Raw genomic sequence first — 11,884 nt, 5'->3', positions numbered from 1 at the left:
TTTAGCTTCTCTAAGAACCCGAATTGTAGGCTCAATGTCCTTTATTTATGGCTAGAAACCAAATATGAGTGAGAACATCCCATGTTCCTCTTTTTGGGTCTGGCTTACCTCACTCAGGATAGTGTTTTCTATTTCCATCCATTTGCCTGCAAACTTCAAGAAGTCCTTGTTTTTTACTGCTGAGTAGTACTCTAATATGTATATATTCCATACTTTCTTCATCCATTCTTCAATTGAGGGGCATCTAGGTTGTTTCCAGGTTCTGGCTATTACAAACAATGCTGCTATGAACATAGTAGAGCATATATTTTTGTTGCATGATAAGGCCTCTCTTGGGTATATTCCCAAGAGTGGTATTGCTGGGTCCATGGGTAGGTTGATCCCAAATTTTCTGAGAAACCGCCACACTGCTTTCCAGAGTGGTTGTACAAGTTTGCATTCCCACCAGCAATGGATAAGTGTACCCCTTTCTCCACAACCTCTCCAGCATAGGCTATCATTGGTGTTTTTGATTTTAGCCATTCTGACAGGTGTAAGATGGTATCTTAAAGTTGTCTTGATTTGCATTTCCCTGATCGCTAAGGAAGTTGAGCATGACCTTAGGTGTCTTTTGGCCATTTGAACTTCTTCTGTTGAGAGATCTCTGTTCAGCTCAGTGCCCCATTTTATAATTGGGTTGATTAGCCTTTTACAGTCTAGTTTCTTAAGTTCTTTATATATTTTGGAGATCAGACCTTTGTCAGTTGCGGGGTTGGTGAAGATCTTCTCCCAGTCAGTGGGTTGCCTTTCTGTCTTAGCGACAGTGTCCTTTGCTTTACAGAAGCTTCTCAGTCTCATGAGGTCCCATTTATTCAATGAGGCCCTTACTGTCTGTGCTGCTGATGTTATACGTAGGAAGCGGTCTCCTGTGCCCACTTGTTGTAGTGTAGTTCCCACTTTCTCTCCTATCAGGTTCAGTGTGTTCAGACTGATATTGAGGTCTTTAATCCACTTGGACTTGAGTTTTGTGCATGGTGACAGACATGGATCTATTTTCATTTTTGTACAGATTGAAATCCAGTTTTGCCAGCACAATTTGTTGAAGATGCTCTCTTTTTTCCATTGTATAGTTTTAGCTCCTTTATCGAAAATCAGGTGCTCATAGGTTTGTGGATTAAAGTCAGGGTCTTCTATACAGTTCCATTTGTCGACTTCTCTGTTTTTATGCCAATACCAAGCTGTTTTTAATACTGTAGCTCTGTAATAGAGTTTGAAGTCAGGGATGGTAATGCCTCCAGATCTTTTCCCCTTTGTTTTTCTTTGTTTCTTATTCCCTGGCCTTTGTCTGTCTGGGGCAAATAATCTCCTTTGTGCTGAGAACGTGGATACTTTTTTGATACTTTTCCTTTCACTTCCAACACCCGGCACATACACACACATACACGCAAGCAAATTACCGATGCACATAAGATTAAAAAATAAAATAAATAAAATTTTTAAAAGCCCAGCTTCATCTGTTGATCAGTGTAGCCCTGAGAATATTCCCACCGATTCTCAGTCTTCTTAGTAATGAGGAAAAAAAAACAAAAAAACAAAAAAATGTTGCCTCTATGGTGGTGCGCTCCTGTTACCCCAGTACTGGGAGGAAGAGACAGGAAGGTCATGAGTTCAAGGCTAACGTGGACTCCATAGAAAGACTGTCTCCAAAAAGAATTAATTTCTTTATTTGAAATGGAAAGAACCCCCTTTGGCGGGATCATGATGGGGTTAAACTAGATGGTGCTTGTGCAGTGACAACACAGACACACAGACACACAGAAAGACCCTGGTCCTCAGCCTGAACTTCTCCTGCACCCACTCCAGCTCCTGTCTCTGACCTATGACCACCCCCCCCCCTTCTCTCATCCTATGGTTTGCTCCAGGATGCTTCCCCTGTAAAGAGGAATGTTACATCCTGCTATACAGAAATAAAAGAAGGCTGTTTCTTTATTTTAATCAGAGTAAGTTTTTTTTTTTAGACCCCAAATATCCAGTATGCATCACTCCTTAAAGGGTTGTCATTCCAGAGCCAGAGGTAGCTCTGTGGAGAACAGCAAAAGAGCAGTGGGACACAGAACTTGAAACTGCCCAGAGGGACTGACCTCCCTAAGCCCCTAGACAAAGCCCAAAAGTGCAGCTGGTGCAAACAAAACAGATGAAGCTGGAGCAGGTCAGAGTTGAAGAGGCAAGATCTCACCCGTCCTTGTGCCTCTGGCTACCCCGAGGATCCAAAAACCCAATGTGCTCAGACTCACACCCCACCAAGATGAAAGGGAACCCAATGCAGAGAAGTATCCTCAGGCCCAGGGGCCACTCCCACATGCCAGAGCCTGTGTGGGAACCTTCCTCACACAGCTGTGAGGTTTCCGGTGCTAACCCAGCGACTGACAAGGAGGCAGGACTTACAGACTCACCAAACTCCCACAACTGGTCAGCAGCCCTGGCCACGCCCTAATTACAGGGCTCTGCATAAAATATTACTCAATGACTGGTAGGAGAAAATTCAAAATCTCCCGTGCCTCGTTAAAAGGAAATGCAGCTGAAGCCGGAAGCTTTGCAGCTGACCCGTGGAGTCAGAGCCGTGCCTTTCTGCCTGTGGAATCTCAGAAGGATTTCCACCTCTTACCTCCGTAATTTGTCCAGCCAATGTCCTCTTATCTCCCCAAGCAAGTGAGTGTCAGCCAGAAACATGGCTTTCAGTACGGGCTCCTGGCCATCGCCGTGGGCTAGTGTCTTCACCTCTGGCCAGCGGCACCGAACGATGACGAGGTAATAGATGAAATATTCACAAAGCAGAAGCACAGAGATGACGATGACTGTGAGTTTCAGCAGGAGCACCCTGCTCGACCGGTGGACGTTCTGTCTTCCCAGTCCCCATCTGAGGAGAGCCATGTCTCCTGCCCAGGGGTTGCCGGCAGAAGGGGACCAAGTTCATCGAGAACCCTCCGTGGAACCCCGAGGAGGATGGAGACGGGCCCAGCCGTGAGCTGTACCTACAGGGAAGAAGGAAAGAAAATCCTCTGAAACTGGAGTATGCATGCTTCCACAAAGATGAGTTTGCCCCACAAATTAGTCTTCAAAGTCCAGATGGCCTTCTTTCATATGACCCTGGTGTGCCAGGAATTTCTCTGAAGGACACTTAGAATGTTTCTATGCTTGTCCTGAATCTTAGGTAGCCTTGTGTTCTGTAAAGGCAGCAGGTGTTTGAGATATCCAAGTAGCACCGTTGGTGAAAAGATGCCCTGAGATAGGCTTTGAGGTTCATTCTGGGGGCTTCAGAATCCCTCAGTGTGAGCTCAGGATGGAGAGTGTGAGAAGGACGATGGCCTGCAGGCCCCAGAGAGCCGGGGCATTAGAGAAGCCACCCTAGGAAGTGAGGCCATGGACAACAGTAACCAGACACCCCAAGTGAACTCACAGAGAAAGCCAACAACAAATGTCTATGCAGCTGGCTTTTAGACATGAATCCGAGACTGTGTTGGTTCATAGACGCAGAATCGTGAACACACTCGGCATTGACAATTGTCTCTGTGAGCTCCAGGCCTTAGGACTCCTCACCCCCACAACACAGAAATCAAAGAGCCTGGCTCATTCCACAGTGATGTTCTGTACTGAGCCATAATGCAGAAAATGAAACACTTTGAACGTCTATATATTCCAAAGGAAAATAAAGAGGCCAGGTGTGGTGATGAACACCTTTCATCTCAGCACTCAGAAGGCACAAGCAGGTGGATCTCTGTGAGTCTGAGGCCATCCTGGTCTACACAGTATATTCCAGGCCAGCCCAGGCCAGTGGCCACATTTAATCCTTTGTGATTGAGAGAGAGAGAGAGAGAGAGAGAGAGAGAGAGAGAGAGAGAGAGAGAGAGAGAGAGAGAGAGAGAGAGAGAGAGAGAGAGAGAGAGAGAGAGAGAAGGGATGGGGGATAAAAAGGGAAGATAAAATGGGTGACCCTGGGGACTTCCTTACTCCTGCCAGGTTCTGTCCAGGTTTTGGTGGTGAACTCAAAATCTTCCACCTGCTCTTTTGTCCATGGGCCCAACCACAAAGCCACACCCAGGCCCTCATTCCTCTGTTTTCATTTAAACATTTATATTAAGTACTTGATTAAAGAGGTTATAGTATAGCAGGCATGCTGCACATTAAGAACATCTAGAGCAGCCTTGCCTGAAATGTGGACTCAACTTCTCCTCCCAGAACCTTTCCCAGAAAGCTCACAGCATTGTTATCACCAGGTTGCAGGCCGCTGTGGCCACCTGCTCCTTAATTTATTCACTGATAACCCTCCACCGCTCAGTTTTCTCTACTGAACCACAAGTGTCTAGGGCTTTCTCCCGCAACTAGAGACACCTTTAAGTGTCGAACAGTAGCATAAATAATAATATAAACTAGGCCAGGATGTGGGTGATGCAAAGGATACAGCTCTCACATGAAAAGGATTAAGGGGTGGCTTATTCTAGAGCCAAATGTTTGTGACCAGGACTTCCACATACCACATTCCAATAGGGAGGGTTCTTTCTTATAGAAAGTTTTTTAAATAGAAACACAACAAAGAAAATTATAAACCAAGGCATTTTGAGATATATTGGTGGAAGCATCAGGTAGGTGGGTTGCCGAGAAGCCAGGACACATCAGCGATCAGGTGCACATGTGATCTGAGGACAGTCTCAGCTTTGGAGTTAGCGGAAACCAGGCTGCCTGTCCTTATACGTTCTCTTAGCTACGGTTCTATTCCTGTGAGGAGACACCATGACCAAGGCAACCCTTACAAAAAAAGAAAGCATTTAAGTGGGTGGTTGTTTACAGTTTCAGAGGGTTAATCCGTGACCATCATGGAGGAAATAGTCAGACACAGTGTTGGAGCAGTAGCTGAGAAGTTTCATATCCTGATCAGCAGGCCGAGAGAGAGACTAGACCTGGCTTGTGTTTTTGAAACCTCAAATCCCACCTCCAGTGACACACCTCCTCCAACAAGGCCACAACTACTCTAACCAGGCCACCATTCCTGATCCTTCTCAAACAGTTCTACTAACTGGGGACTAAGCATTCAAATGTGTGTGGGGCGTGGCATTTGCATTCAAACCACCATATACTCCAAAGGGGTTGACCTAAGAGTCACAGGGGACTAAGATAATTTGGCTCCAGGTCTGCAATGTTCCAACCCTCCACAATTATTAGTCAGATCTATATATTGTTTAATGTAGGGATGACCTTTTTTTCCCTAGGCACTTCAACTAACAACATAAGCCAGGGCTGGCCTGGACAACAGAATGAGCCACCACTCTGCTCCTCTCTCTTCCCTGTAATGCCGGTGCTAAGTCAATGCCCACCAAGAGAAAGCAGCAGGCTCCGTCTGGACATCCCTCTGGCCTGTGTCATATCAACACCAAGGATGTTGATGTGACAGCACCCATGTGGCCTTGCCGTGGAGTCTCACCTGGCTGACCCTCATTCAAAAAGCTCTCATGTTTCCCACCAGGATGAAATTCCAGAACAGGAACTTGATCCCTGCTCTCCTGCACGCACTTCCTTTCCCCCAGAGAACCCTGCTTGAGCAGTTTTGACGAAGAAGCGATGGGTGTAGCCAAGCAAGGCTGGAGGACGAGCATCAGGCACAAAGAGGCAGACCTCCAGTTCGCCTGCACCAAAATCAAGGCAAAGGCTCAGACAGAGCTCAGCCAATCCTGTGAGCCCACTCGGCAGGTCTCACCCACTCTGCTGCAAGAACTAACATGTAAGACATCGATACAGAGGGACATACAACACAGCAAAGGAGAAAACTCTCCCTGCCTTGCCTTCAAATATCAACTTTCTTTCAACAGAGGAAAATATATGTTTCACACACACACACATATATATATACATACATACATACATACACACATATATGTACGTACGTACACACACACACATGTGTGTGTGCATATATATACAACTCAGACCCATCCAATGAGAGGAGGCTTAGAGGCCAAGGGAAGAGGGACAGAGAGAAAGAAGACATAAAAGGACCAGAGAGCAAACAAGCAAGCATACTAGAGCTGCTTCATATTCTCATGAGAAAAATCTCAGTACCATGTAAAATTCAGCTCTCCAATATGTGATCATCTCAAATGGGGCAGGGGGAGCTAGGGTTGGTGGCACGTGCTGTAGTTTCAGCACTATGGAGGCTGAGACAGAAGGATTAATCCAAGGCCAGCCTAGACTGCCTGGTGAAGTCAGCTGGGGATTCAGAGTGAAGAACGTACACTTGGATGACTTCAAACACTAAATTTCTTTTCTTTCTCTACCCAAAATGTCCTGTGTTCCTATTCCCAATGTTGTCTACAATATTACAGGCAAAATATGTCCCTGCTTTCTCTAAAATAAGGACAGTCACAAAGAGGGGATGCGAAGGGAAAGGGCTTCATTCTCTCCCTAAAAACAGCATCACCAAGGCCACCATGCCTCTCAAAACAGTACAACAGCTGGAAAACGGTGGTACCCATAATTCCAGCACTACTCAGGAGGCTGAGGTAACCACAAAGTCAAGGTCAGCCTGAGCAACTTGGTCAAACTTTGACTCAAAATAATTTGTAAAGACCTTGGGGTTTCTTCAATATTGAATGTGTGTCTAGTATGCACCAGGCAGGAACTCAACCTTGGTGTGCAGGGGTGTGTGTGCATGCGTGTGTGTGTGTGTGTGTGTGTGTGTGTGTGTGTGTGTGTGTGTGTGTGTGAAGAATATATATATATCCTCCCTCACCACCTGACACTAAGGACATAAGGACAAAACTACAGCCATGGCGACTAGTGGAGAGTTAGAAGTTACTCCTGTGGGGTTTTGACGCGAAGGTTTAAATGTTGTTAAGTAGGTAGGTACACAGAGCGATTTTTCAGCCATCCCACGTGTAACTCTACAGAGGAAAATCCAGGCTCGCTCACCCCCAGGAGGAAATAACGACAGTCCTCCCTTGAGGCTCTGTGGGAGATGTTTTCAGAAGGAAATAAGTGGGAAACTGAGGTAAGTCCTTGGTTACTCCACTCAGTTGATCCAAGCATGTGAGAAGCCATCTTCCTAATTAAAAAGGTCTGAGAGTTCAGATTTAAATCAGAAGAGAAAGAGAGAGAGAGAGAGAGAGAGAGAGAGAGAGAGAGAGAGAGAGAGAGAGAGAGAGAGACCTTTGTGATCCCTGCTTGCCCGGCCTGCCCACAGAGCCACCTCACCATTTAAAGAATGCTGCTCCTAGGTTGAGTTGGGTACCAAGGTTCCAAGCTGGCATCTACATTCCAAAACCAGACTACAGTCAACTGCAATAAAACAGAAAATATGTTTTGATGCTGAATTAGATTTTATTTAGTGAACTATCAACAAGAAACCTGACTGTGAAAGTAAAAAGAAAGCTATTGGTTTTGTTTTTTTGGTTTGTTTTTTTTTTTTTTTTTAATGACTGACATTATGGTATTCAAGACCTATTCTTTCTAGGGCTAGGAATGTGGCTCAGTGGGGAGTACTTTTGATTCCCCACATCATAATCAAGTTGTCTTGCTTTGGTTTCTATATAAACACCATAACCATAAGCAACTTTAGGAGGAGAGGGCTTATTTGGTTTACATACCCCAGGTTATTGTCCATTGAGGGAAAATAAGGCAAGAACGCAAGGCAACCTGGAAGCAACTGAAGCAGAGACCACGGAGCAACACCCACTTTCTATTGCTTTGCTTTTTTTCTACTAGGTGCCCAGGGGTGCCTCAGTGGCCTGGGCCCTCCCTCATCAATCATTAACCAAAAAAATGCCCCCACAGACTTGCCTGCAGTTCTATCTGCCCAGGGTGGGAGGGAAAAGGTGGGAAAGGTGGAGAGGTGGGGGGGAGTGGAGGGTTGGGATGGTGTTGGTGGCAATTCCTCTGTTGAGATTTCTGCCCCCCAAATATGTCTAGGTTTGTGCCCAGTTGATAAAAAAAACACACAAATTTTTGTAATTACGGTATAAAAATGTTTATGTAAAACAAATAGACATTGTTCTATGCTACCTAACACAAATTAATTGCCACAATCTACAACTGAAAGTAAGATATTTTTCCTTCCCTGACTAATTTCAAAGCTATCATTAAATATGTAAACCCTTCTCCAAAGCAGCACGAAATGTAATACTTAAGTGCACCTCTCCTCCTTGTTTATAATCTTAAATATATTAACACAATCTCAGCAATCGCTATTTTCTTGTGAATATTTGTATCTTAAGTGATTTTTTTTTCCAAGCTGAGGGATAGTTGAGATAGTCCTACAAGTCAACAACTCTCTCAGTGAATAAATAATGCAGAAAGCTGTTTTATCAGAGATTTAACTTGCTGTAGTACCAGGGCCGTGAAATCCCAAACATTTAATAAAAAACGGCAGTTGACCTTGAAGTATAAATGTAGCAGGGCCGCAGGACCCACCTTCTTCCACCTTTCTTTACCCCAGCGCTCTGCAGGGCTCAAAGCCTCGGAAGCAAAGTCCGGGGAAGACCCTGGATCCTAGGACCCGCCCAGGGACCTCGGTAGCAGCCCTGAGGGACCCCGACTGGCGCTGGAGCCCTAGAGCTGGACAGTGGAGCCCAGGTGTCAGTCATCTCGGAAACCCGGAGCCCTCCAATGCCGGCGCCCAGATTGTGGAACGCAGGTTGCAGAAGGCTCCGCAGCTGGAGCCTTGGGAGAGCAAAGGGAAATAAATGTGGAAACCTACGCGGGGTGCCGGGGTGCGGCGGCCTCAGCTCTCCGGTGCCATCCTCCGGGGGCCCTCCTGCGTCCTTCCTCCAGCCGGGGATCGTGGCGCCTCCGGGAAGTCGCTGCCCAGGGCGGCAGCAGGAGGGAGCGGCCTGACGCCGGTGGTGATGTACAAATGGAGGATGGGCCCGTTGGGGACCCAGCCGCGCGCCTGGGACCACGAGGGCTGCCTGTGCGCTACACAGCGGCTGCAGTGGCGCCTGCCACCCCGAGGCCAAAGTCCCAGCCCGCGGTGACACTGTAAGGAATCAACGCAGGAAGCCACGAGAGCCCTTCCGGCCGGCTGGCTCGAGCGATTTTGTCTTCAGTCTTTTGCCTTCTCCGGAGCCCAGCAAACGGCTTTTGCAAAAATACTACGGAAGGCGTCGTGTGTAAATGAGCCGGCCAAAGGTTTATTGTGGGGTCCTGTTTCTTCTTAGTGACAAGAAAACGTCGCATATTCAGCTTTGGGTACTCGCACATCTACTATTTTAAATAATTCTTAGATTAAGCCTGTAAAACAGCACCAGGGTCTTTAACCCATTATTCAAGAAGCGCATTAAGTGCGAAACTATGCGCTGGCTGCCAGCCATCAAACGCTGTTGCGTTCTGCAAATCTGAGTATGGTTTGTAGAGTAAGCCACAGTGCCTGGGGTGCCTTAAGCATGCAGGAAACGGTCGCTATCTACTAAAAAAGATTATAAGTCTTTCCAACTCTGCTCAGGTGAACAACTTTAACATCACGAAAGTAAGGCATTTCCGTACTGATGTAATGCCATGTGTGCTAGGGGGACTAAATCCAGCAAAGAAAGAGCTTAAGAAATAAAGGAGCCGAAAGAGCATGCTGGGTATTTAACACACCAGGAAGCCATGAGCCCGGAACCAGAAAGCAAAACTCCTGAAGACTATAAACAGACTTGATTCAAAAATAGACGTCATGCCTCTGGGCGTGGTGGAACACTCCGGAGTCTCAGCTCTCAGGGAGGCTAAGGCAGCAGATCCCTGTCCTGGTACCAGCCTGAGTTACATAGATAGCATCCTGTCTTGAAATGGCTTTTTCTTCATTTTAAATTTAATTTTCTTAAAAAATTTTAAAGGCCACAAGAAAATAAAAGGGGGGGCAGGGTCAGAGGAAGGATACTTCTTGAGATACAAGTTAGCAAAATGCAGTTTGTGGGCCTTATTTGATGATTTAATTCGATACAAAGAAACTTCATTACATTTACTTATTTTCCCGCCCCAGTGCACCTACGCACACTGTTGGTGCAAAAGGAATCAGAGTGCAACTTACCAGCGGTTCTCTTCCTCCACTGTATGGTCACCAAGGTTCAAACTCAGGTCATCAGACTTGGTTACAAGTGCAAAGTGTCTTCATCCACAGAGAAATCCTGAGATTCCTCAATCAAGCTTTTTTTTTTTTTGACATTTGTGAACAAATTGGGAAATATAAACATAGGCTGGATGTTAAATGACATTTGATAATTATTAATTATCTTGTTAAACGTGTCTTTTTGGTTTTGGTTGAGATAGTGTCTTGCTCGTTAGTTCAGGCTGACCTCGGACTCCATCATCAGCCGCCTCCGACAGTTGAACCAGATGTGTGCACCCCTGCACTCTGCTTTTGGTCCTGTTTTCCTAAGGTCCCTATCAGAGAAGATTACCGAAGTATTTACAAGAAAATGACAGGATTTATGAGGTTTGGCTTCATAGCAAATTTTGGAATTCGTCTTTAGGGGGGGAGATTTAGAGAAATAGAAACACAGGCACCACACTTAACACTGAAGCCCAGAGGCTGCATGGATACTTTGTGGCAGAATCGAGTCCCCAGAAAGATGCCCGGATTCCAGACTCTATAGGTATGCTGCCTTTCATGACAAAGAGACCAGTAAGATGGTCCAGGTGACAGACAGGGAATGTAGAAATCCAGCTAAGTGGACAGGAGCCCATCCTTTTGGGCTGATGACAAGTCAAGAACCTTCTCCAGCCTTCTGTGAGTCAGAGGCTGGGGGCGTGGCTATAACAACAATGAAAGGAAGGGGGAAAGATGAACTGACCTTAATTACAGAAAAAGGAAGAAAATGTTGTGTCTGAGTTTCAGTCTAAAACTAGATTGTTTTTCTCCTTGGAATTATGGACCCAGTAACAAGACCCAACCTCAACTTAGCAGCAAAAGACGCTCTTTACTCTTGACCAAGAGTAAGAGAAAGAGGCTAGGGAGAGGCTTGGAGGATAGCAGTGCTTGCTTTGCAAGCATGAAGCCTAAGTTCAAATCCCCAGCACAGCAATCAATCAATCAATCAATCAATCAATCAATAAATAAATAAATAAAATTTAAAAATCCAGGTATGTTTGTACTTTTAACTTCAGCATAAGGGACTAGGACAGGCAGACCTCACCAGCAAGCTAAAATGAGAAGGTTCTGCCTCAGTACGAGACCCTGCTCAGAAAGCGAGAAGAGTGGTAAAAAAAAAAAAGACACTGGCCATCTTGCTCTGGCTTCCGAATGTGTGTGCACCTGCACACTCATCTGCATGCACCACACACAAGACAAAATAAGTGGCCATGTGTGGTCATGCGTTGTTGTAATCCCAGAACTTGGGAGGCGACAGTAAGAGGATCAGGTATTCTGGCTCATCTATGTTAGCTATGACCATGCCATCATACTGAAAGACACCTCCCCCCCCCCCCCCCCCCCGTGTGGGGAGACTCTCACTCAAGTTTCAGGATAACAACCCCGCCCCCCAGTAACTCACAAGAGACCATCCTTGCTGCAATCACACAAGGTTTGTTTGACAAGGACAAGACAGGAACCAGTGCACCGGGGCCGAGACTCATAACCCACACAGGGGAGAGTTCGACCCCAAGTAACTGGGAGAAGGGGTTAAGGGAAGAAACCACAGCCCAGTAATCCAAAGGGGTAGGGAGGCATCCTAGAAAATTCCAAAAATACCAAAGATAATCACAAAGGGGCAACTCCCTGTTTCTCAAGATTATTCTCAAGATTACAATATAACTTTATCTTCAGCTAGTTCCTGAAACTGAACCGGCTAATCCTAGATTTCTGATTTTTCTCTCCCTGCTTAGATTTTTGGCTCTATTTTTTCCTGCTGGGGGGCGGGGGGGGGGGAGTCTGGATTTATCC

The 11,884-nt window shown here is 46.0% G+C and overlaps 1 protein-coding gene across 1 annotated transcript in view; it reads right to left on the bottom strand.

The window, feature by feature from the left end:
* Positions 1-10,991, bottom strand: part of Mppe1 (metallophosphoesterase 1) — a 23,530-nt gene extending 12,539 nt beyond the window's left edge. Inside the window, exons 1-3 of the mRNA XM_050157874.1 lie at positions 8,723-10,991; positions 7,222-7,305; positions 2,645-3,011 (exon numbers count right to left, since the gene is read on the bottom strand). Coding sequence (XP_050013831.1) covers positions 2,645-2,910 — 266 coding nt within the window. The 5' untranslated portion in view covers positions 2,911-3,011; positions 7,222-7,305; positions 8,723-10,991. The remainder of the gene's footprint in view (positions 1-2,644; positions 3,012-7,221; positions 7,306-8,722) is intronic.
* Between the last annotated feature and the right edge of the window lie 893 nt (positions 10,992-11,884).

This window comes from Alexandromys fortis, unplaced genomic scaffold, assembly GCF_014885135.2.
Source record: "Alexandromys fortis isolate MF-2015 unplaced genomic scaffold, M_Fortis_MF-2015_v1.1 scaffold_94, whole genome shotgun sequence".
NCBI classification, from domain to species: Eukaryota; Metazoa; Chordata; class Mammalia; order Rodentia; family Cricetidae; genus Alexandromys; species Alexandromys fortis.
Note: the sequence above shows the minus strand (reverse complement) of the source record. Positions and strands in the feature narration are given on the sequence as shown.